Source organism: Mobula hypostoma, chromosome 11 (genome assembly GCF_963921235.1).
Source record: "Mobula hypostoma chromosome 11, sMobHyp1.1, whole genome shotgun sequence".
Taxonomy (NCBI): Eukaryota; Metazoa; Chordata; class Chondrichthyes; order Myliobatiformes; family Myliobatidae; genus Mobula; species Mobula hypostoma.
Window position 1 is genome coordinate 52314889 of NC_086107.1, and position 23516 is coordinate 52338404.

At 43.8% G+C, this 23516-nt stretch overlaps 1 protein-coding gene across 2 annotated transcripts in view; it reads left to right on the top strand.

Moving 5' to 3' along the window:
- The first annotated feature begins 661 nt into the window (after positions 1–661).
- Positions 662–23516, top strand: part of LOC134353728 (glycogen [starch] synthase, muscle-like) — a 124650-nt gene continuing 101795 nt past the window's right edge. Inside the window, exon 1 of one of the 2 annotated variants that reach the window (XM_063062027.1) lies at positions 662–1388. In XM_063062027.1, coding sequence (XP_062918097.1) covers positions 1277–1388 — 112 coding nt within the window. In that variant the 5' untranslated portion in view covers positions 662–1276. The remainder of the gene's footprint in view (positions 1389–23516) is intronic. The other variant, XM_063062029.1, reaches the window with a different exon arrangement.

Here is a 23516-nt window from a genome sequence, read left to right on the forward strand (position 1 = left end):
CATGGTTTTCCCATGACTCCTATCCCCTAGAATCCTCCCTAGTATTTTCCCTGCCATTGAGCTGAGTCTCAGCAGTCCATAGTTTCCAGGATTATCCTTATTTCACCTTTTGAACAAAGGAACATTTGATATTCACCAGTCCTCCAGGACCTTGCCTCTGGCTAGAGAGCACAAGAAGATATTGGTTCAGGTACGAACAGTTTTTTTTTGCCTCTCTCAGTAACCTGGAGTATATTTAATCAAGCCCTGGGGTCATATGCACCATAATGTTCTTTTAAGAACCCTCTACCCCCTCCTTTATTTCAGAATACCCTAACAAATTAGTACACTCCAGACTGATCCCCTGATCCTCTATGTCCTCCTTGGAAAATATTAATACGAAGTACTCATTTAGGACCTCACCCACATCCTCTGCCATGAAGTTCATTATCGGTGCATGCCCTCCCCCCCCCCCCGCAACCCAGTTATCATAAAGTATTAGAGCACAACACAGAACGAGGCCCTGTGGCCCATCTAGTCCATGCTGACCTAATCCACCTAGTCCCATCTATCTGCACCGGGACCAGCTCTCTCCAAACTCTTCCTATCCAAACCTTTGAAACTGAATCCACATCCACCACTTTCATTGGCAGTTCAGTTTTCAATCAAAAGAACTTTATTCATAATATATTTACAGGTATAAACTGTGTAAAGCCTTTTCATTCTTTACTTTCAAAGTCAATGCTTTCAGTGCTGTTCCATTACTTTCCAACACATTAAGAACACTGGTGCCACTCCTGAGACCATCTAAGGTAGTATCCCACACAACCGGGCCCCTCCCTCTGCAGGAGCAGAAGAACCCACTTCCTTCCCCATCGAGCCCTTGCTGTGGCTGCACCAAGCTTCAGCAGATAGTCCTACAGCCTGGAATTGCCAGATGGCAGCACTTCTCCACAGCTACGAACATCTCGATATTATTCAACTCCACCGGGATGAAACCCGACCAGTAGTTCGACTACTGAAAGTTGCCTTCCCAGTTTATTTTATGACGAGGACGCGGCGGTTCCTGGAAACCGGCTCCCCCTGGTGGTGCCAGGCGTGATTGCGCCTCCGCCTGCCGGCCGGTCGGCTTTCTCCTGCGGAAGCGCGCCCCTGGAGCCCGGTGGCGTTGGCTGCATGTTCTGGCCGCCACTGACTCCGTGCCGCTGCTCATTGCCCATGCTCGGCTCCAAGTTGGGTGCGATCAGTTCCGATGTTGCACTGCCGTGGGATTTCTCCCTCCTGAGATCTCGGCAGCATGTCGTTCCTGAGTAACTCGCCGTCGTATGGTTCGCTTTCCGGCTTTGAGGACGACCTCCCAGCCGATAACCTTTTTCTGTTCGAGATCGCCTGGGAGGTGGCGAATAAAGGTAAGGAGGCGGAACGCAACAGGGATAGGTGGTGAAGGTTCCGGCTGACTGGCAGCAGGATCTGCCGAGGCTGGCAGACTCTGGCTGGAAGGAAGCTTTAAAAGAGTCGTCACCTACCAGAACCTCCTCAGCCTTCATACAATGCAACAACGCGAACCATCAGATTTGAATATTTAATTACTTAGCTCAATGCCGTTTAAAATACCATGTTGCAGCAAAGCCAAGGTTTACGTACGTACATTTTATGCTCATTGTGCTCTACAAATATTCAGAAATAGCGTCTTTACTCCTTTATTTTGCATACGCCAGAGAAGAAAATAAATTGCAAGGACAGGAAAAGGTCATAGGTTCTGGCTGAACAGACTTCTGGTAAATGTCTGAAGGAATCTATGAGGGATGCTCAAGTTTCCTGTCCGGGACTTACTGCCTGACCAGCAATTAATAGTAGCAAAGTTTATTCTATTCTACATTTTGTTGACTAACTTTCAAATAATCTTAGTTATTTTACATAAATAGAATTGTCGTTTTTAAATCTACTTTCTACTTCTGGTATACTGAAGTGTTTTTGAAAACTAGAGAAGCAGATCTAGCCTGATTGAGTTCTTCTTGATAATATCTAACGACTTCCCAAATTGGGATAGGTCACCTATTCGTTGCAGCCTGACATTGTTATGCAGAATTATTCTTTTTAATCAGTATCACTATTTCTGGTTATATAACCATATAACAATTACAGCACAGAAACAGGCCATCTCGGCCCTTCTAGTCAGTGCTGAACTCCTACGCTCATGTAGTCCCACCGACCTGCACTTGGCCCATAACACTCCATTCCTTTCCTGCCCATCTATCTATCCAATTTAACTTTAAATGACAACATCGAACCTGCGTCAACCACTTCTGCTGGAAGCTCGTTCCACACAGCTACCACTCTCTGAGTAAAGAAGTTCCCTCTCGTGTTACCTCTAAACTTTTGCCCTTTAACTCTCAACTCATGTCCTCTTGTTTGAATCTCCCCCAGTCTCAATGGAAAAAGCCTATCCACGTCAACTCTATCTATACCCCTCATAATTTTAAATACTTCTATCAAGTCCCCACTCAACCTTCTATGCTCCAAAGAATAAAGACCTAACTTGTTCAACCTTTCTCTGTAACTTAGGAGATGAAACCCAGGCAACATTTTAGTAAATCTCCTCTGTACTCTCTCAATTTTATTGACATCTTTCCTATAATTCGGTGACCAGAACTGTACACAATAACTCCAAATTTGGCTTCACCAATGCCTTATACAATTTCAATATTACATCCCAACTCCTGTACTCAATGCTCTGATTTACAAAGGCCAGCATACCAAAAGCTTCCTTCACCACCCTATCCACATGAGATTCCACCTTCAGGGAACTATGCACCATTATTCCTAGATCTCTCTGTTTTACTGCATTCTTCAATGCCCTACCATTTACCATGTATGTCCTATTTTGATTAGTCCTACCAAAATGTAGCACCTCACATTTTTCAGCATTAAACTCCATCTGCCATCTTTCAGCCCACTCTTCTAACTGCCTAAATCTCTCTGCAAGCCTTGAAAACCTACTTCATTATCCACAACGCCACCTATCTTAGTATCACCTGCATACTTACTAATCCAATTTACCACCCCATCATCCAGATCATTAATATATATGATGAACAACATTGGACCCAGTACAGATCCCTGAGGCACACCACTAGTCACCAGCCTCCAATCTGACATGCAGTTATCCACCACTACTCTCTGGCGTCTCCCATCTAGCCACTGCTGAATCCCATGTTTAATCCCATCTACATCACAAATTAACCAGGGGCAGGGGAACACTCTCAAGATGCGGGAGGAACTGAGCAAGCCAGGCAGCATCTATGGGGAAAAAAGTTTCATCATTATAAATTGACTGTACTCTTTTCCATAAACGCTGCCTGGCCTGCTGAGATCCTCCAGCATTTTGTGTGTGTTGCTTGGATTTCCAGCATCTGCAGATTTTCTCTTGTTTGTAGGTGCAGGGTGGTTCTCAGGAAGCTGTGGCCCTAATTATGAGGTCCAGTCAAAGGCCTTTTCTGACTTTTTAAAATGCTTCTTATAACCAGAAGCATTTAAAATTAGTTGATATTTAAGTAGTTGATCAATGATCTTAAAAGTACTAAGTATTAAATTAAGAACGTCAGAACCTCCTGCTGTCTGTTTGTACGTTTTCCCTGTGACCACGTGGGTTTCCTCCGGGTGCCGTGGTTTCACCAAGACTATGTGAAAGTCTCTAGATGGTTGCTACACACGAATGCTCCGGATGGCTCTTGACGTGAGTTGGCAACAGCACACGACGAACGTCGAGCTCTATGATGACCTATGGATGCTCACCACTAAAATCGAGACAAGAAGACTGCAACTAACGGGGCACTCTCTACGCCACCCTGAGCTACCTGCCAACCTAGTCATCATATGGGAGCCCAAGCACGGGAGGATGAACCCTGGGCGCCATCCCAAGACTATGGTCAACACGCTCCTAGAAGACAGCGGCGCAGCTAATGTAGATGAACTGAACACACTGATGAGGGAGAGGGAAAAGTGGAGAGTCCGTCATCGTGCCCGACGCCAGCCCCCTAGGCCTGAGTCGACGTAGTAGTAGTAGCCCTGGTTTCCTCCCTCAGTCCAAAGACGAACCAGTTGGTAGGTTAATCAGGGGTTGCTGGGCAGCACGGTTCGAAGTGCTGGAAGGGCCTATTCGGCTCTGTGTCTCCATAAACAAATAAATAAATAAATGGAAAAGGGGAAACCTTTTCCCTACAGGTGCCTTTTTAATCAGGATCAGCTGAGTGGTGCCATGGGTGATATAAAGCTGAGGGGCTGAACATGAGCTATCATTTAACTCTTCCACATTCACCACTGAGCCCGGAGAGGAAACCTGGGTGTCACAGTGTCACGGCCTCATACAGCGTAGAAACAGGCTTTTCAGCCTATGGGTCTGCAGTGAGCATCAAGCATCAATCTAGTCCAATTAACAAAAAATTAGATTAAAAATCGAATCCAATTTTTATATAAAATGGGTGCGTGTGTAGGTGAGCTGTAATTTACAGTGGCTGACTAACCTACCAGCCCACATGCGTGTGGGATGTAAGAGGAAGAACATAGAGCAGGAATCTACACACTCACCTAGAGAACACGCAGGCATCGCACGGACAGCACTGGAGCCGTGAGACAGCAGATTTACTTGATTTACGCAGATCTCCGTACTGCCTTCCAATATATCTGACTTCCAGCATGTTCCTAACCTCTGCATAGATGCAGAAGTCAGGAACAGCAGGCTGCGGCTGGCGGGTGGTACTTCAAGGAAACTCCAGTACTCAATCAGTGTGATCAAATCCGTTATCATTGAAGTAGTGGTAGATGTCATTGACAATAACCTCACTGTCAGTCTGGTTTCAGACCCCATTTTATTTTTTTTTACTCGAGATACTACACCGTTTTTGGCCCTTCTGGGCCAACGAGGCCGCACCACCCGATTACACCCATGTGAATAATTAACCTGCTGACCTGTACGTCTTTGGAGTGTGGGAGGAAACCAGGGCACCCAGAGGAAACCCACAGGATCATGGGGAGAACACACAGACTCCGTACAGAGCTGAGCCTGACTCATTAGCACTGTAACAGTGTTGTGCTTTCCAGAACACTACTACTCTCACGAGAACTTTGGTCCAATTGGACCAGAGGGCTGAATCTAACGATCTGATATCAAGTTAACATTTATTTGTGTGGCAGCAAAAACCCTAATAAAGTGGGAGTGATTGGGAATCGGGGTGAAATCTCTCCTCTCCCTGTAACCATTGTCAGAAGTAAGGAATATTGTTCGTAAATTTGGAGTTGTGAATGTTACTGGTAAGGCGGGCAAGATCATTAATATGCATATCAGGCCATGGCAGTCGAGGCCTGGAATCCAGAGAACTGTGGGTCAGGGGTCTGTTTTCAGGACCAGATTAGCGTAGTGTGAGGGTGACGCATACAAAATGCTGGAGAAATTCAGCAGGTCAGGCAGCAGCTAAAGAAGAGAATAAAGAGCTAACCCAGCCATTCATCAGGACTTGGGGTCTCGGCCCCAAAACATTGATACTTTATTCCTTTCCATAGATGCTGCCTGACCTGTTGAGCTCCTCCAGCATTTTGTGTGTGTGTTACTCTGGATTTCCAGCATCTGCAGATCCTCTTCAGTTTTTGCTCTTCTAATGCCTCCTGGATCCTTTCTCTCATTTGGAAGTGTCCCAACCTCTTCTTGGCATTTTGCCCTATTGACAGTTCAGGAACCAAACAGAGCAAAGCTCTGAATGTCAGTATTTATTTCCATAATCCCATGGCCAGAAAGGTTGCTTCTATTTATAAAACAATGTATTCATTTAAAAAAAATTCAGATACTATACTTCAAAGCACTTCCCCATAAATGACTGAAACCTGGTGATGTAACAAATTGGCTATAAAGTAACTCTCTTGTCACTGACAAATACAGTACCCAGTTCCCTTCTCAACCTGTGCTCAGTCTGGCTAAGGTAACCATACCATGTCATGATGCAGCTTTCTTCCGCTTTGACCAGATTGTGGATATTTAAATTATTTTTGGGATGGCAGGACTTTCATATGAAGAAAGACTGGATGAACTGGGCTTGTACTCGTTGGAATTTAGAAGATTGAGGGGGGATCTGATTGAAACGTATAAAATCCTAAAGGAATTGGACAGGCTAGATGAAGGAAGATTGTTCCCGATGTTGGGGAAGTCCAGAACAAGGGGTCACAGTTTGAGGATAAAGGGGAAGCCTTTTAGGACCAAGATTAGGAAAAACTTCTTCACACAGAGAGTGGTGAATCTGTGGAATTCTCTGCCACAGGAAGCAGTTGAGGCCAGTACATTGGCTATATTTAAGAGGGAGTTAGATATGGCCCTTGTGGCTGCGGGGATCAGGGGGTATGGAGGGAAGGCTGGGGTGGGGTTCTGAGTTGGATGATCAGCCATGATCATAATAAATGGCGGTGCAGGCTCGAAGGGCCGAATGGCCTACTCCTGCACCTATTTTCTATGTTTCTATAAACAGTGAGTGTGATAAGTTCCTTAATTAACCGAGCTACCTCACTGGAGCAAGAACTGGGGATTGAATCTGGGACTTTCTAGATCTGTGCAGATCAGTTCTATATTGATTAGTGCATTCGACAATTGAACTTAATTCATTAATTTATCCATTCAGACTGAAGTCACCGATCTGAGAGCACAGAGCGTTATAGTATTCACGCAATCATTTTCAAGAATAATCCAGCACCCGAGGAGGAGGACAAAAATTGCAAATGAGAAATGTGGTTTGTGAAGTTGATGGAATGTCAGATTCAGATTCATTTATTACATGAACGTTAAAAACATGGTGAAATGCATCGTTTGTGTTCACAATCAGCACAATCTAAAGGCGGGCTGGGGGCAGAGCCCCCCAGCGTCATCACACATTATAGCACCAACACAGTGTGCCCATCATGTTCAGCAGGACAGCACAAGAAACAACAACAGCACAACAGCAACACAGGCCGCTTTCTCACCCTCCCACCCATTCACACATATAGACTGGCCTCCAAGCCCAGGGCAAGATGCCTCCAGGCCTCTGACCAACTGTCCTTGGCCCTGGACTCTCAGTGTTCTAGACACTGTATCTCCAAACTCCAAATTAGCAACTTTCTCATCCAAGAAACAGTCAACGGGCTCAGAAGATTGAACTGGTTTTTGCTGATAATTTTCTACGATGTTTTACTTAACTACCTGTCATCTCCTGAGGAATGGTCTCAGTCCCAAATGCTGACCGTTTATTTCTCTCCATAGATGCTGCCTGAGTTGCTTGTGCTGGGGCGCCATCATTTAAATGGTTGTGCACATCTGTTGAATAAAAGCCTTTGCTTACTTCAGATAACAGTTGACTTGGGTTTTGGGTTTAGTTAGCAAATCCAGGAGAGGAAGGCCAGTAATGCAAGGTTCCTGGAAAGAACTGGACAATGGGTTGAGAAACTGCAATAATTTTGACTTGCTGCAAGGTAATAGTTCATTTTTCGGCTTTCCCTTCCTTATTCTAGAAATTACTGACTCATGCTGGGTTGCCAACATTGTCCCGAGATCATTTGGGATTAATGAAAAAGTGATTTCAAGTTTGCTATTTAAAAGATTCACAGATGGTAGTGCAAGGGAGAACTGAAGGAGATGAGTAGTTTGATAGGTTTCAGTTCCTGCAGTTTTAATATTGCATAGTAGGATGTGTTTAGATTGGAGAATAGTAACACCAAACTTGTCACTTAAAGCTACTACATTCCAATTCCCTAAATTTGGTGAGGGGGTCAGGCTTCCTCACGATCAGCATTTGCTACTAGTCATATGATGCATACATTTAGCGGCAGATGATTGTGCTATTCTGTAACTGGAGTACATTTGCAGCCGGCATTAGCTTTGAATTCATCTAAATATAGGTCAGCCACTTGGGCCAAGACTTCATGTATACAATTTCAAAATTCTCTTAATATGAATATAAATCTAGATGATTTTTTAAAAAACCACCTTTTTAGCATTAAATAAAGCTTTCAGTACTTTGGCACCTGTTTATTGATCAGTAATTGAAAATGGGTGAGTAGAAAGCATTGAATATTAAAGTAAGAGCTCAAACTTGGGAAGGCCTTCTCCTGAATTTCACAGCAGATTTCTGCAGGGGTTGAGGAAGGAGTCTCAGGGAACAGATTTTCCTCCTAGCTCTCACTTTGATGCAGCCTGTAGCCACGGGTGGCTCCACTCCACTACCTTCCCCATGACAAAATGTGGTAAATGCAGAGCAACAATAAATAGTGAATGGAAAAGTGTCCCCTAAACAGGTGGAGATAAAAATAAGCTTGACAGAATTCAACGCCTATTTTCCAAATCTTGATATTTTGCTAATATTTTATTTCTATTATAAATTGTAAAGCAACATGATACATTATTAATTGAAAAACTAGAGTGTCAGGATTTGAACTGTTTTTTTAAAAATTATTAATCATAAGGGCATCGGGAAACTTAAATCTATTTTAGAGCTGAATGGTGTTCCCCTACAATTGAAAAGAGGGAAGGAGACATGAATGGTGTCACTTACATGCCTTTTTTTGTGTGTGTTGTATCAGATACAGTGAACTTAATGCTGCAAAAAGCTTCAAGTAGTTTTGAAGCAGAGGGGATGAAATCAGAAAGGAAATTAAGAAAATGAAAAGGAAAGCACATTGATAACTCAAAAAAAAGTATTTGGGACCTTTGACCTGCTCAGTGTGTGGAGGTGGAAGGGCTGAATGAGAGAAATATACTTTATACCTTACTTTATTGTCACCAAACAATTGGTACTAGAACATACAATCATCACAGCGATATTTGATTCTGTGCTTCCCACTCCCTGGATTACAAATATTAAATATTAAAAATAGTAAAAATCAGTAAATATTAAAAATGTAAATTATAAATCACAAATAAAAAATAGAAAAATGGAAAGTAAGGTAGTGCAAAAAAACCGAGAGGCAGGTCCGGATATTTGGAGGGTACAGCCCAGATCCAGGTCAGGATCCGTTCAGCAGTCTTATCACAGTTGGAAAGAAGCTGTTCCCAAATCTGGCCATACGAGTCTTCAAGCTCCTGAGCCTTCTCCCGGAGGGAAGAGGGACAAAAAGTGTGTTGGCTGGGTGGGTTGTGTCTATGATTATCCTGGCAGCACTGCTCCAACAGCGTGCAGTGTAAAGTGAGTCCATGGACGGAAGATTGGTTTGTGTGATGTGCTGTGCTGTGTTCACGATCTTCTGCAACTTCTTTCTGTCTTGGACAGGACAACTTCCATACCAGGTTGTGATGCACTCTAGAAGAATGCTTTCTACGGTGCATCTATAAAAATTAGTGAGGGGTTTAGGGGACAGGCCAAATTTCTTTAGTTTTGTCAGGAAGTAAAGGCGCTGGTGGGCCTTCTTGGCAGTGAACTCTGCTTGGTTGGACCAAGTCAGGTTATTTGTGATATTGACCCTGAGGAACTTAAAGCTTTTGACCTGTTCCACTTGTGCACCACGGATGTAAATTGGGTCGTGCGGTCCGCTACTCCTTCTGAAGTCAACAACCAATTCCTTCGTCTTGCTGACGTTGAGGGATAGGTTATTGTCTTCGCACCACGCCACCAGGTTCTTAATTTCCTCTCTGTACTCAAACTCATCATTACCGGAGATACGGCCTACATTTGTTGTGTCATCAGCAAACTTATATATTGAGTTTGATGGAAACTTTGCTACACAATCGTGGGTGTACAGTGAGTACAGCAGGGGGCTGAGTACACAGCCTTGTGGGGCACCGGTGCTCAGAGTGATTGTAGAGGAGAGCTTTTTCCCTACTTTTAGAGCCTGAGTCCTGTCTGTGAGGAAGTTGAAGATCTAGCTGCCGATCTGATTGCTAAGGCCCAGGTTCCGGAGCTTAGGAATCAGTTTATTTGGAATGATGGTATTAAAGGCAGAGCTGTAGTCAATGAAAAGGAGCCTTGCCTATGGGTCTTTATTCTCCAGGTGTTCTAAGGAGGAATGTAGGGCCAGAGATATGGCATCTGACGTTGACCTGTTGCTCCGGTAGGCGAATTGCAAAGCGTCGAGGTTGACCGGTAGGCTGTGGTTGATGTGTGCCATAACCAATCTCTCGAAGCACTTCATAGCAATTGATGTCAGAGCCACAGGTCGATAGTCATTCAGGCAGGCCACCTTGCTCTTCTTCGGCACTGGGATTGTCGTTGCCTTCTTAAAACACAAGGGGGTCTTAGACTGAAGCAAGGAGCAGTTGAAGATGTCAGCAAACACTCTTACACAGGTCCAGAGAACCCGTCCTGGGATGCCATCTGGGCCCGTCGCCTTCCTTGGATTTATCTTCAGGAAGGCCCTTCTAACGTCCTCCTCGGTGATGATGGATCTCGATGCCACCAGGTCCGGTTCATCCGGAGGGAGCGGACGCTCCTCTTCTGTTCGAATCTTGCGTAGAATACGTTAAGTTTGTCAGGAAGAGAAGCGTCACAGTTATTGATATTCCCAGCCTTTTTGGTGCGTCCAGTGCGCTCATTTAGACCCTGCCATAGTCTACTGGCATCCCTTTGGTTAGCCTGGGCTTCCAACTTGGCTCGATATTGCCTCTTGTTGCCCTTAATGGCTTTTCGGAGTTCACGCCTGGATTGCGTGTAGCGACTGGTATCCCCGGACCTAAAAGCCGTAGCTCTAGCCTTTAAAAGTGACTTGACCTCATAATTCATCCAAGGTTTCCGGTTAGGGAACACCCGGATCATCTTGCGAGACACACAGTCCTCTGTGCATTTCCAAATAAAATAAGGAAGTACAGTGCCACAAATATCGAATCAGCCAGTCTGGCGGCAGCAGTATGCAGACATGGTCAAGTGTTGTTCAGAATGAAGAAGAAATGTGATCGAAGTGCGCTTGACTATGAAATGATTGTTGGTGCCAGATGGGATGGTTTGAGTATCTCAGAAACTGCTGATCTCCTGGGGTTTTCACGCACAACAATCTCCAGAGTTTACAGAGAATGGTGCAAGAAACAAAAAAAAAGCGAGCAGCAGCTCTGTGGGTGAAAGCACCTTGAAAATGTGAGAGGTTGGAGGAGAATGGCCGGACTAGTTCAAGCGGACAGGAAGGCGACAGTATAAGCATGCAATACAACAGTGGTCTGCAGATGGTCACCTCTCAATGCACAACGTGTCGACCTTTGAAGTGAATGGGCTACAGCTGTAGAAAACCTCGAACATGCACACTGCGCCCACTTTATTAGGTACATAGTAAAATGATACCTAGTAAGATGGCTACTGAGTGCGTGTTCATGGAGGAATATTAAGAAATGGGACACAAGAGTACATTTGACAGGAGAAAAAGAGGTCGGTTAGGTTAAGAAGGCACATAGAATTCTTTTCATTGTTGGCTAAGCCCAACAATATAGGAGCACAGTGGTTGTCTTCACTGGTTAGGCCGCAGCTGGAGTACCATCGATGGTCCCAGGCACAGCTGTCCAGGCATATGTTATCACATCTGAGCTGATGTAGATTTTACAGGATATTGCTGGGTCTGGATAAGTTTAGCTATTGGAATATTTTTGAATGACTGTGGTAGTTTTCTTTGAAACATGACACTGTGGCCTTTAAAATTAAATGGGGGCTGTATGGACTGATTTGGGAGCATGTCTTTGCCTTAGTCAAACCCTGAATAAAATAAGAGGCAACAAATAATAAAGTAGTTGAAGAACTTCTTTTCTCAAGATCAGAGGCAGAAACCCTCCTCATATTTATTAACAACCTGAACAAGTATTTGAAGTGCTATTACCTACAAAGTTGTGGAGTAAGAACTGGGAAGTGAGGTTCAGTGGGTGATGTTTTTGACTGGCATCATACAGTGACACAAAATGGCCTCTTTTTTTTTGCCATAGATTTCTAGCAGTCCAACCTGTTACTGCCCTGTCTTACCTGTATCCTGGAAAAATCAGTTCTGTAGAGAAAGGACATGGCTTGTCCCATTCACTGAGTGAGAAGTGCGCGTCATTTAAAAATGTGAACAATGTTGGAAATATTCAGCCAGACAGGCAGATTTTAGGGATCGAGGAAAAACAAAGTTAATGGCCCAGACATAGGCAGTTCCAGTGAGATCTGTGCATTTTCATCTCTGTTAGTACCAGCAAGTCCAGGGCGTTACTTGTGTGGGGTCAGATATGAAAATCCTGGGCTTGCTGTGCAGCTCTGCATTGCTCGTGTTCAAGTGGTTGCTCGTATTGTCCACACTGGGTCTCAGTGTTGCTGAGAGCCACCGGCACTTACCCTGGGAGTCGGCTCTTGGATCTTGCAGCTGTTGAGAGCTCTGCTGAAAGGTCGCTGATCTGTACATTGGCTCATCTCATGACCTATTCAGCAGTTCCAGAATTCTGTTCTATGTACGTTTCCAGCATCCCAGTGCAGGTGCATGTGACTGCTTTGCTCATCCAGAGTCACGCTGCTGTTAGATCACTTTTAAACTGTCGGTGCTACGCTGGGTAAACAGAGCAGCTATGCGTTTCTGGTCCTGTCATATTGTTCTATATATAACATGTACTCTAACTGAATGTACGAAAAATAAATGATCAACTCACAATAACATGTCCATCTTAATTCTCTCCAACCACTAGCCAATACACTCTGTAGCATCTCATCAGAGTCTCGGACTGGTCAGTTTTGTACTCTTGACTATCCAGTCTCTGTGCAGGAGGCTGAAGACTCGCACTCAATGTTCCAGGAACATAGTCTTCCCTTCTGCCATTGGATTTGCGAATGGTCCAAGCACACCACTTCATTATTCCTTTTTGGTGCTATTTATTTATTTATTTATTTACTTACTTACTTACTTACTTACTTACTGGCATCCGTTAGTCTCATGAGACCATGGATTTGCACCTTGGAGGGTTTCCAGGGGGCAGGCCTGGGCAAGGTAGTATGGAAGACCAGCAGTTGCCCATGCTGCAAGTCTCCTCTCTCCACGCCACCGATGTTGCCCGAGGGAAGGGCACTAGGACCCATACAGCTTGGCACCGGTTTTGTTGCACAGCAATGTGGGGTTAAGTGCCTTGCTCAAGGACACAACACGCTGCCTCAGCTGAGGCTCAAACTAGTGACCTTCAGGTCACTAGACAAACGCCTTAATCACTTGGCCACTTACTTATGTATTGTATTTTTATTGTATTATGTTTTCAACTGTACTGCCGCCACAAAACAACAAATTTCATTACTTATCTTACTGCCTGTTACACCGTTGGCAGTTTAGGGCAGCAATGAAGGTCCTCCATCTCTGTCTGATAATAACAGTCACAGACAGACATAGAAGGTTTCTTCACTGCTGACTCCATAGCAACTTTTTTTAACAGTCAGGGTTGTTTTGCCTGAGGTGAACCCCCGACCTGGAAGACTGGTGGACTGTTTTCAGTCTGGCCTCTACCCTTTGACCTGTTTGGTCATGGATGACACTACCAAGAGTCAAAGCACAAGGACCTGACTCCAGCCAACATAGCTCTCTGGGTTATTGGGGAACATTACCCTACGACAAGCTTGGAGGTTCATAACCTCCGTCAGTGGTATTAAACCTGATTCTGATTCTGAAAAAAGCTTCACTGTTTGAGGTATAGCTGTACTTCCCAAGAGTAACTGCTCAATCTCTGCCTGTATTATGGGTTTAAATTCTATTCTAATTGATTTTTTTTAGAGTGGATTCTGGTTAATTGGGCCATTGGTTAATTAGGGCAGCCACTTATTTGGGACAGCACTTAAAGAACAAACAACAGAAAATCTGCAGATGCTGGAAATCCAAGCAACATACAGAAAATGCTGGAGAAACTCAGCAGGCCAGGCAGCATCCATATAAAAAAAAGTGCAGTCAACATTTCGGGCTGAAACCCTTCAGCAGGACACAAAAGAACAAGGAACAAAGCTGAACTGAAAAAATAGCCAGGATTTCCTTAGTTTAGGTGATGTGCTGCTTAATTGGGACTGTTACCGAACAGCTTCTAACTAGCATCGGTTGTGTTCACTTGTGTGGCCGTTAAGATGCTACACCGTACTTAGACTGAACAGTTTTCAAATAGTGTCAGTTGTGTGTGTTCGTGTTCAGAAAGCAGTGATTTTTGTCACTGATAGTTGACAAGAAAGGAGCAATAAGGAAGTTCATACAGTAACTGTTTTACTCACTGCCAATTCAAGCATTCAGGCTTGGAGATGCCAGACATCGCCAGGAGTGAAAATGAAACCGTTTCATTGCTTCAGCAAGTTAGAAACTGTGAATAATTTGAAGCCATTGATGATCATCTTGAATGTTACAATGAGAATAAAGATTTGGAGGATGCAGAATTGAAAGCATTGTATGAAGTCCAATATCTGCACTCAGCATATGTGGTGATTTGTTCATTTACAGTCAATCAAAAGAACATGGCAGTGTGCACTGGACAAATTCTTCCGTCCATAACTCCTCGGAACTAACACAGTTTGATAGTACTGTGGTAGTATTGGTGGTGTTTTAATTTGTTCTGTATTTCATTTAAATGCATAATTCATTACTCAGTTAGATGGTAGTTTGTCTTTTTAGTACCCTTTTCTTTTTTTTCAATATTTTTATTAATCACTTGCATAGACAAATACAAAATACATTATGATATGGAAATAGAAACAAGATTGAAATGCCCCATAACTATGTATGTAAATTAACCATAATATTGAAAAAGTATATTTTATTCTAATCTAAATCATAATCAAAACCCCATAACAGAACAAGAAAAGGAGAGAAAAAAACAGCTATTTGGTTAAAAGAAAAGAAAAAAATCTGACATATAGTTGTAAATTCAAACATATAATAGCCATCATCATTGCTGAACAAGTCGAAAATTGTAAAAGTAGTTCCAGAAAGGTCCCCATAATGTGAAAAAATCTTGTCTAGGTATAGAAATAGAACACCTAATCTTCTCCAGATTTAAACCTGACATAACATCAACCAACCAATGGGCATGAGTAGGTGGAGCCGCATCTTTCTATTTGAGCAACAACACTCTTCTGGCTAAAAGAGAAATAAAAGCCAAATTATGCAAATCATTCGGCTTAAGAGTAAAATCATTTCCTCCAACAATGCAAACAAGGCAGTCGGAGGATTGGGCTTAAAGTTTACTTTAAAAAGCTCCGAGAAAGTTTGAAATACTTCTTTCCAAAATTATCAAGCCACGGGCAGGACCAAAACATATGAATTAGAGAGGCCTCTTCGACATTACACCTATGACAGCATGGAGAAAAATCTGCGTAAAAACGAGAGAGCTTATCTTTAGTCATATAGGCTCTAAGAACCACTTTAAATTGTAAAAGGTGTGAACAAGTTCAGACAGGGAGTAGGGGGGTGGTTCAGACGGGGAGTGGGGGGGTGGTTCAGACGGGGAGTGGGGGGTGGTACAGACAGGGAGTGGGGTTTGGTTCAGACGGGGAGTGGGGTGGTTCAGATGGGGAGTGGGGGGGTGGTTCAGACAGGGAGTGGGGGGCTGGTGGTTTAGATGGGGAGTGGGGGGTGGTACAGACGGGGAGTGGGGTTTGGTTCAGATGGGGAGTGGGGGGGTTCAGACAGGGAGTGGGAGGGTCGTGTGTTCAGACGGGGAGTAGGGGGTGATGGGTTCAGACGGGGAGTGGGGAGGTGGTGGTTCAGAGGGGAATTGGGTGTGGTTCAGACGGGGAGTGGGGTGGAGGTGGTTCAGACGGGGAGTGGGGGGTGGTGGTCTCAGATAGGAGTGGGGAACACTGGGCCAGGCTGAGTGTGGGTAATGTCCTAGCAGATGTCAATAACAGTGGTTCAAAGTTCCTAACTGGTTTTGAGTTATCGCCTCCTTGGCTCCCAGAGGATACCTCCAGGCTGGTACTCTCCCTTTCCAGCCATTACATTAAAATTATAGAATTTTGATTTATTAAACTATAGGATATGGAAGTGGAATTAGGCCATTTGGCCCATTGAGTGTCTGCTCCCCCATTCAGTCATTGCTGATCCTTTTTTCCCCTTCTCAGCCCCACCCCCCAGCCTTCTCCCTGTAACATTTGATGCCATGTCTAATCAAGAACCGATCAAGCTCTGCCTTCAGTACACCCAATGATCTGGCCTCCATAGCTGCCTCTGGCAATAAGTTCCACAAACTCATCACCCTCTGGTGAAAGAAAGTTCTCTGCATCTCTGTTTTAAATGGAGACCCCTCTTTCCTGAGGCTGTGCCCTGTTGTCCTACACTTCTCCACCATGGGAAACATCTTTTCCACATTTGAAAGGTTTCAATGAGATCCCCCCTCTAAATTCCTTCTCGTCCTTCTAAATTCCGGCGAGTGCAAACCCAGATCCATCAAATGCTCCTCATATGATAATCCTTTCATTCCCGGAATAATCCTTGTGAACCTCCTCTGAACCCCCTCCAATGCCAGCACATTTTTCTTAGATCAGGAGCACAACACTGTTCACAATACTCAAGGTGAAGCCTCACCAGGGCCTTACAAAGCCTCAGCATCACATCCCTGCTCTTGTGTTCTAGACCTCTTGAAATGAATTCTAATATTGCAATTACTTTCCTCACTAATGACTCTATTTGCAAGTTAATCTTTAGGGTGTTCTGCACAAGGCTCACAAATCCCTTTGCATCTCAGATTTTTGGATTTTCTCCCCGTTCAGAAAATAGTCTGCAGATTTATTTCTGCTACCAAAGTGCATGACCATGTATTTTCCAACATTGTATTTCATTTGCCACTATCTAGCCCATTCTCCTAATCTGTCTAAGTCCTTCTGCAGCCTAGTTGTTTCCTCAACACTATCTACCCCTCCACCAATCTTCATATCATCTGCAAACTTGGCAACAAAGCCATCAATTCCATCATATATATCAATGGTTTAAATAACATAAAAAGAAGCGGTCCCAACACCAATAGCTGTGGAATACCATTAGTCACTGGCAGCCAACCAGAAAAAGATCCTTTTATTCCCACTCGCTGCCTCCTACTAATCAGCCAATGCTCTAACCATGCCAGTAACTTTCCCGTAACGCCATGGGCTCTGAACTTGGTAAGCAGCCTCACGTGTGGCACCTTGTCAAGGGCCTGCTGGAAGTCCAAATATATAACATCCACTGCATCCCCTCTATCTATCCTATGTGTAATCTCCTCAGAGAATTCCGACAGGTTCATCAGGCTAGACTTTCCCTTAAGGAAACCAGGCTGACTTTGTCCTATTTTGTCCTGTGTCACCAAGTACCCCATAACCTCATTCTTAACAGTTGACTCCAACATCTTCCCAACCACTGAGGTTAGGCTAACTGGTCTATAATTTCCTTTCTGCTGCCTTCCTCCTTTCTTGAAGACTGGAGTGACATTTGCACCATGCCAGAGTCCAATGATTTTTTGAAAGATCATTACTAATGCCTCCACAACCTCTACCGTTACCTCTTTCAGAAACCTAAGATGCAGTTCATCTGGCCCCATTGAATTTTGTATTCTTATGTCTTTCAACTTTTTGAGCACATTCTCCCTCGTAATAGTCACTGCACACATTTCTCTTCCCTCACACCCGTCAACATCTGGCACTCTGCTAGTGTCTTCCACAGTAAAGAATGATGCAAAATGCTCATTTAGTTCATCTGCCATATCCTTGTCCCCCATTATTATTTCTCTGGCCTTATTTTCTAGTAGTCCTACCTGTTTCCTCAACACTACCTACCCCTGCACCAATTTTCGTATCATTTGCAAACTTGGGAACAAAGCCATCTATTCCATTATTTATATATATATATATCAATGATTTAAATAGCATAAAAGAAGTGGTCCCAAGATTTGAGCATATAAATATTAAGAAAGAGGATGTGCTGGAACTTTTGGAAAGCATCAAGTTGGATAAGTCACCGGGACCAGACAAGATGTACCCCAGGCTACTGTGGGAGGTGAGGGAGGAGATTGCTGAGCCTCTGGTGGTGATCTTTGCATCATCAATGGGGATGGGGGAGGTTCCAGAGGATTGGAGGGTTGCAGATGTTGTTGCCTTATTCAAGAAAGGGAGCAGAGATAGCCCAGGAAATTATAGACCAATGAGTCTTACTTCAGTGGTTGGTAAGTTGATGGAAAAAATCCTGAGAGGCAGGATTTATGAACATTTGGAGAGACATAATATGATTAGGAATAGTCAGCATGGCTTTGTCAAAGGCAGATCGTGCCTTACGAGCCTGATTGAATTTTTTGAGGATGTGACTAAACACATTGATGAAGGAAGAGCAGTAGATGTAGTGCATATGGATTTCAGCAAGGCATATGATAAGTTGCCCCATGCAAGGCTTATTGAGAAAGTAAGGAGGCATGGGATCTAAAGGGACAATGCTTTGTGGATCCAGAACTGGCTTGCCCACAGAAGGCAAAGAGTGGTTGTAGACGGGTCATATTCTGCATGGAGGTTGGTCACCAGTGGTGTGCCTCAGGGATCTTCTCTTTGTGATTTTTATAAATGACCTGGATGAGAAAGTGGAGGGATGGGTTAGTAAATTTGCTGATGACACAAAGGTTGGAGGTGTTGTGGGTAGTGTGGAGGAGGGCTGTCGTAGGATACTGTGGGACATTGATGGGATGTAAAACTGGGCTGAGAAGTGGCAGATGGAGTTGAACCCAGATGAGTGTGAGATGGTTCATTTTGGCAGGTCAAATACGATGGCAGAATATATTATTAATGGTAAGACTCTTGGCAGTGTGGAGGATCAGAGGGATCTTGGGGTCTGAGTCCATGGGACACTCAAAGCTGCTGCACAGGTTGACTCTGTGGTTAAGAAGGCATACGGTGCATTGGTCTTCATCAATCCTGGGATTGAGTTTAAGAGCCAAGAGGTAATGTTGTAACTATATAGGACCCTGGTCAGACCCCACTTGGAGTACTGTGCTTAGTTCTGGTCACCTCACTACAGGAAGGATATGGAAACCATAGAAAGGGTGCAGAGGAGATTTACAAGGATGTTGCCTGGATTGGAGAGCATGCCTTATGCGAATAGGTTGAGTGAACTTGGCTTTTTCTCCTTGGAGTGACGGAGGATGAGAGGTGACCTGATAGAGGTGTATAAGATGATCAGAGGCATTGATCGTGTGGATAGTCAGAGGCTTTTTCCCAGGGCTGAAATGGCTAACACGAGAGGGCACAGTGTTAAGGTGCTTGGAAGTAGGTACAGAAGAGATGTCAGAGGTAAGTTTTTCTACGCAGAGAGAGGTGAGCAATGTGAGTACAGCATTGTGGGCCAAAGGGCCTGTATTGCGCTGTAGGCTTTCTATGTTTCTATATCCTCTTTTATTTTTTACCTACTTGAAAAAGCTTTTTCTATCCACCTTGATATTATTTACTAGCTTGCTTTCATATTTCATCTTTTCCCTCCTGATGATTCTTTCAGTTGCTCTCTGTAGGGTTTTAAAAGCTTTCCAATCCTCTGTCTTCCTACTAATTTTTGCTTTGTTGTATGCTCTCATTTTTGCTTTTACATTTCCCTTGTCAGCCACAGTTGTACTATTTTGCCATTTGAGTGTTTCTTCATTTTTGGAATACATCTGTCCTGTATCTTCCCCATTTTTCCTGGAAACTTATACCATTGCTGCTCTGCTCAGCATCTCCCTCCAATTTACTTTGGCCAAATCCTCTCTTGTACCACTGTAATTTCCTTTACTCCACTGTAATACTGCTACATCGGACTTTACTTTCTCCCTTTCAATTTTCAAGTTGAAAATCATATCGTGATCACTGCCTCCAAAGGGTTCTTTTACCTTAAGCTCCCTAATCACCTCCGGTTCATTACATAACACCCAATCTAGTATATCTGATTCCTTAGTAGGCTCAACGATGAACTGCTCTAAAAAGCCATCTCGTAGGCATTCATCAAACTCACTCAGGATCCATTTCCATCCTGATTTTCCCAATCGACCTGTATGTTGAAATCTCCCATGACTATCATAACACTGCCCTTTTGGCATGTCTTTTTTTATTTCCTTTAGAAATCTGTGGTCCACATCCCAGCTACTGTTGGAAGGACTGTATACAACTGCCATCATGCTCCTTCTACCCTTGCAGTTTCTTAACTCAACCCACTAGGGTTCAGCAGCTTCCGATCCTATGTCACATTTGATGTTATTCTTTACCAGTAGAGCCACACCATCTCCTCTGCTGACCTTCATATCCCTCTGATACAATATGTAACCTTGGACAGTCAGCCCTCAACTACAACCATCCTTCAGCCGTAGTTCAGTGATGGCCACAATATCATACCTAACAATCTGTAATAGTGCAACAAGATCATCCACCTTAATTCTTATACTATACTCTGTGCATTGAGATAAAACATTTTGAGTGCTGTATTTGCTACCCTTTTTGACTCTGCATCCCTAATGCACTGATGCTCACTCTGCTGGTTACAATTATGTCCTATCATCTGCCTGCCCCTCCTGACATCCTGACTGCACACTTTCTTTGCTTATTTACCATCCGTCCTATCCTGAGTCCCTTCACTCTGGTTCCCACCCCACTGCCAAATTAGTTTAAACCCTCCCCAGAGGCTCTAACAAACCTGCCCATGAGAATATTGGTTCCCCTTGGGTTCAGGTGCAACATGTCACTATTCAACTGGTCATACCTTCCCCAGAAGAGATCCCAATGATCCAAGAATCTGAAGCCCTGCCCCCTGCACCAGCTTCTCAGGCTTGCATTAATTTGCCAATATTCCTGTTTCTACCCTCATTGGTACATGGCACAGGCAGCAATCCAGAAATTACTACCTGGGAGGTCCTGCTTTTCAACTTTCTACCTAGCTCTCTAAATTCTCTTTTCAGGACCTCTTTGCTTTTCCTTCCTCTGTCATTGGTACCAATATGTACCAAGACATCTGGCTGCTCTCCCTCCCTTTCCAAAATGTCGTGGATGTGATCTAAAACATCCCTGATCCTGATACCTGGGAGGCAACATACCATCTCGGTGTCCTGTTCACATACACAGAATCTCCTGTCTATTCCCCTGACTAATGAGTCCCCTATCACTACCACTCCCCTCTTCTGCCTCTTCCCCTTCTGCACCGCAGACCTATGCTCAGTGCCAGTAACCCGGTCTCCATGACATTCCCCTGGAAGGTCATCCCCCACAACAGTATCCAAAGCGGTATACTAATTTTTGAGGGGAATGGCCACAGTGGTGCTCTGTGCTAACTTTCTATTCACATTTCCATTTCAGAATCAGAAATGAAGTTTATTATCACCGGCATGTGTTATGAAATATGTTAACTTAGCAGCAGCAGTTCAATGCAATACGTAATATAGAAGACAAATCAATCAATCAATCAATCAATATATACAGTATATGTATATAGAATAGATTAAAAATCATGCAAAAACAAATAACATACATTACAAAAGTGAGGTAGTGTTCATGGGTTCAATGCCCATTTAGGAGTTCGGAAGTGAATCACTGAGTGTGTACCTTTAGGCTTCGGTACCTCCTACCTGATGGTAACAGTGAGAAAAGGGCATGCCCTGGGTGCTGGAGGTCCTTAATAATGGATACTACCTTTCCGAGATATTGCTCCTTGAAGATGTCCTGGGTACTTTGTGGGCTAGTAGCCTAGGTGGAGCCGACTAAATTTACAACCCTCTGCAACTTCTTTCGGTCCTGTGCCAGGATACATCCAGGATATATCCTGCCCCACATACCAAACAGTGATGCAGCCTGTCAGAATGCTCACCACTGTACAACTATAGAAGGTTTTGAGTGTTTTTGTTGATGTACCAAATCACTTCAAACTCCTCATGAAGTATTGTATAAGACAGCAACTATACTTCGTGGGGAGTTTGAAGTGATTTGGTATGTCAACAAAAACACTTCTTTATAACTACATCGATATGTTGGGACCAGGTTAGATCCTCAGAGATCTTGACACCCAGGAACTTGAAACTGCTCACTCTCTCTACTTCTGATCCCTCTATGAGGATTGGTATGTGTTCCTTTGTCTTACTCTTCCTGAAGTCCACAATCAACTCTTCCATCTTACTGACATTGAGTGTCAGGTTGTTGCTGTGACTCCACTCCACTAGTTGGCATATCTCACTCCTGTATGCCCTCTTGTCTCCACCAGAGATTCTACCAACAATGGTTGTATCGTCAGCAAGTTTATTGATGGTCTTTGAGCTATGCCTAGCCACACAGTCATGGGTATAGAGAGTGTAGAGCAGCAGGCTAAGCACACGCCCCAAAGGTGTATCAGTGTTGATCACCAATCTGCACAGTTTGTGGTTTTCCGGTTATTTGCAGAGGGAGGTACAGAGGCCCAGGTTCTGTAACTTCTCAATCAGGATTGTGGAAATGATGGTGTTAAATGCTGAGCTATAATCGATGAACAGCATCCTGACATAAGTGTTTGTATTGTTCAGGTGGTCTAGGGCTGTGTGAAGAGCCATTGAGATTGTGTCTGCCATTGACTTATGGGTCCAATTCCTTGCTGAGGTAGGAGTTCAGTCTAGACCAACCTCTCAAAGCATTTCATCTCTGTAGATGTGAGTGCTACCGGGTGATAGTCTTTAAGGCAGCTCACATTATTCTTCTTAGGCACTGGTATTATTGTTGCCCTTTTGAAGCAAGTGCGAACTTCCACCCATAGCAGTGAGAGGTTGAAAATGTCCTTCAATGCTCCCGCCAGTTAGTTGGCACAAGTTTTCAGAGCCTTACCAGGTACTTTGTCAGGGCCTTCCATCTTGTGAGGGTTCATACTCTTTAAAGACAGCCTAATATCAGTCTCTGAGACAGAGATCACAGGGTCACCGGGTACTTTTGATAGTCACCTAGCTACTCGCCTCCTGCAACTTTGGGGTGACTACTTGCCTGTAACTGTGATCAAATATCTCCTCTCTTTCCCATACAAGCCGAAGGTCATTGAGCTGCTGCGTCAGATCCCTAACATGGTCTTCAAGGAGCTGCAGCCAGATGCACTTAATGCAGATGTAGTTCCCTGGGCCTCCCAGGACTCCCAACATCTGGCATAAGAACACACAACAGCCATTTACTACACTAAGTACAGCGAGAGAAAAATATGATGCACAGTGAAAGAAAGTAGGAACTGCAAGTTCAAAGTAGTGACAAATAATTGCCAGAATAATTCAAATCTATTTAAAGCTACAAATAAAAATAATTAATTACAGTAAAAACAATTTGCATTAACAATTTTAGAGCGTATATTAGTAATCCAACTATTCACTGCCTCATTGCTTTTCACCTTTTAGTGAGATAGATGGGCTTGGTGCAGTGATATCAGCTTCTCAGCATCAGGCTGAATGTCACTCAGAAGGGGTCTCAGATCCCCACGCTCAGTATATTTCTTTGCTTTGAAAGAAGTTGGGCAACAGCACTGAAACTACGCTCAGCTAAATATGATGTTGGAAAGGCAATAAAGAGCATCTTGTCCTTTTTCCACAGTGCAGGATAACATTCAGAGATTTCTTTCTGGCAACCAAAAGTCTTGATATGACTTTTTAAACCTTTGACTTCAGC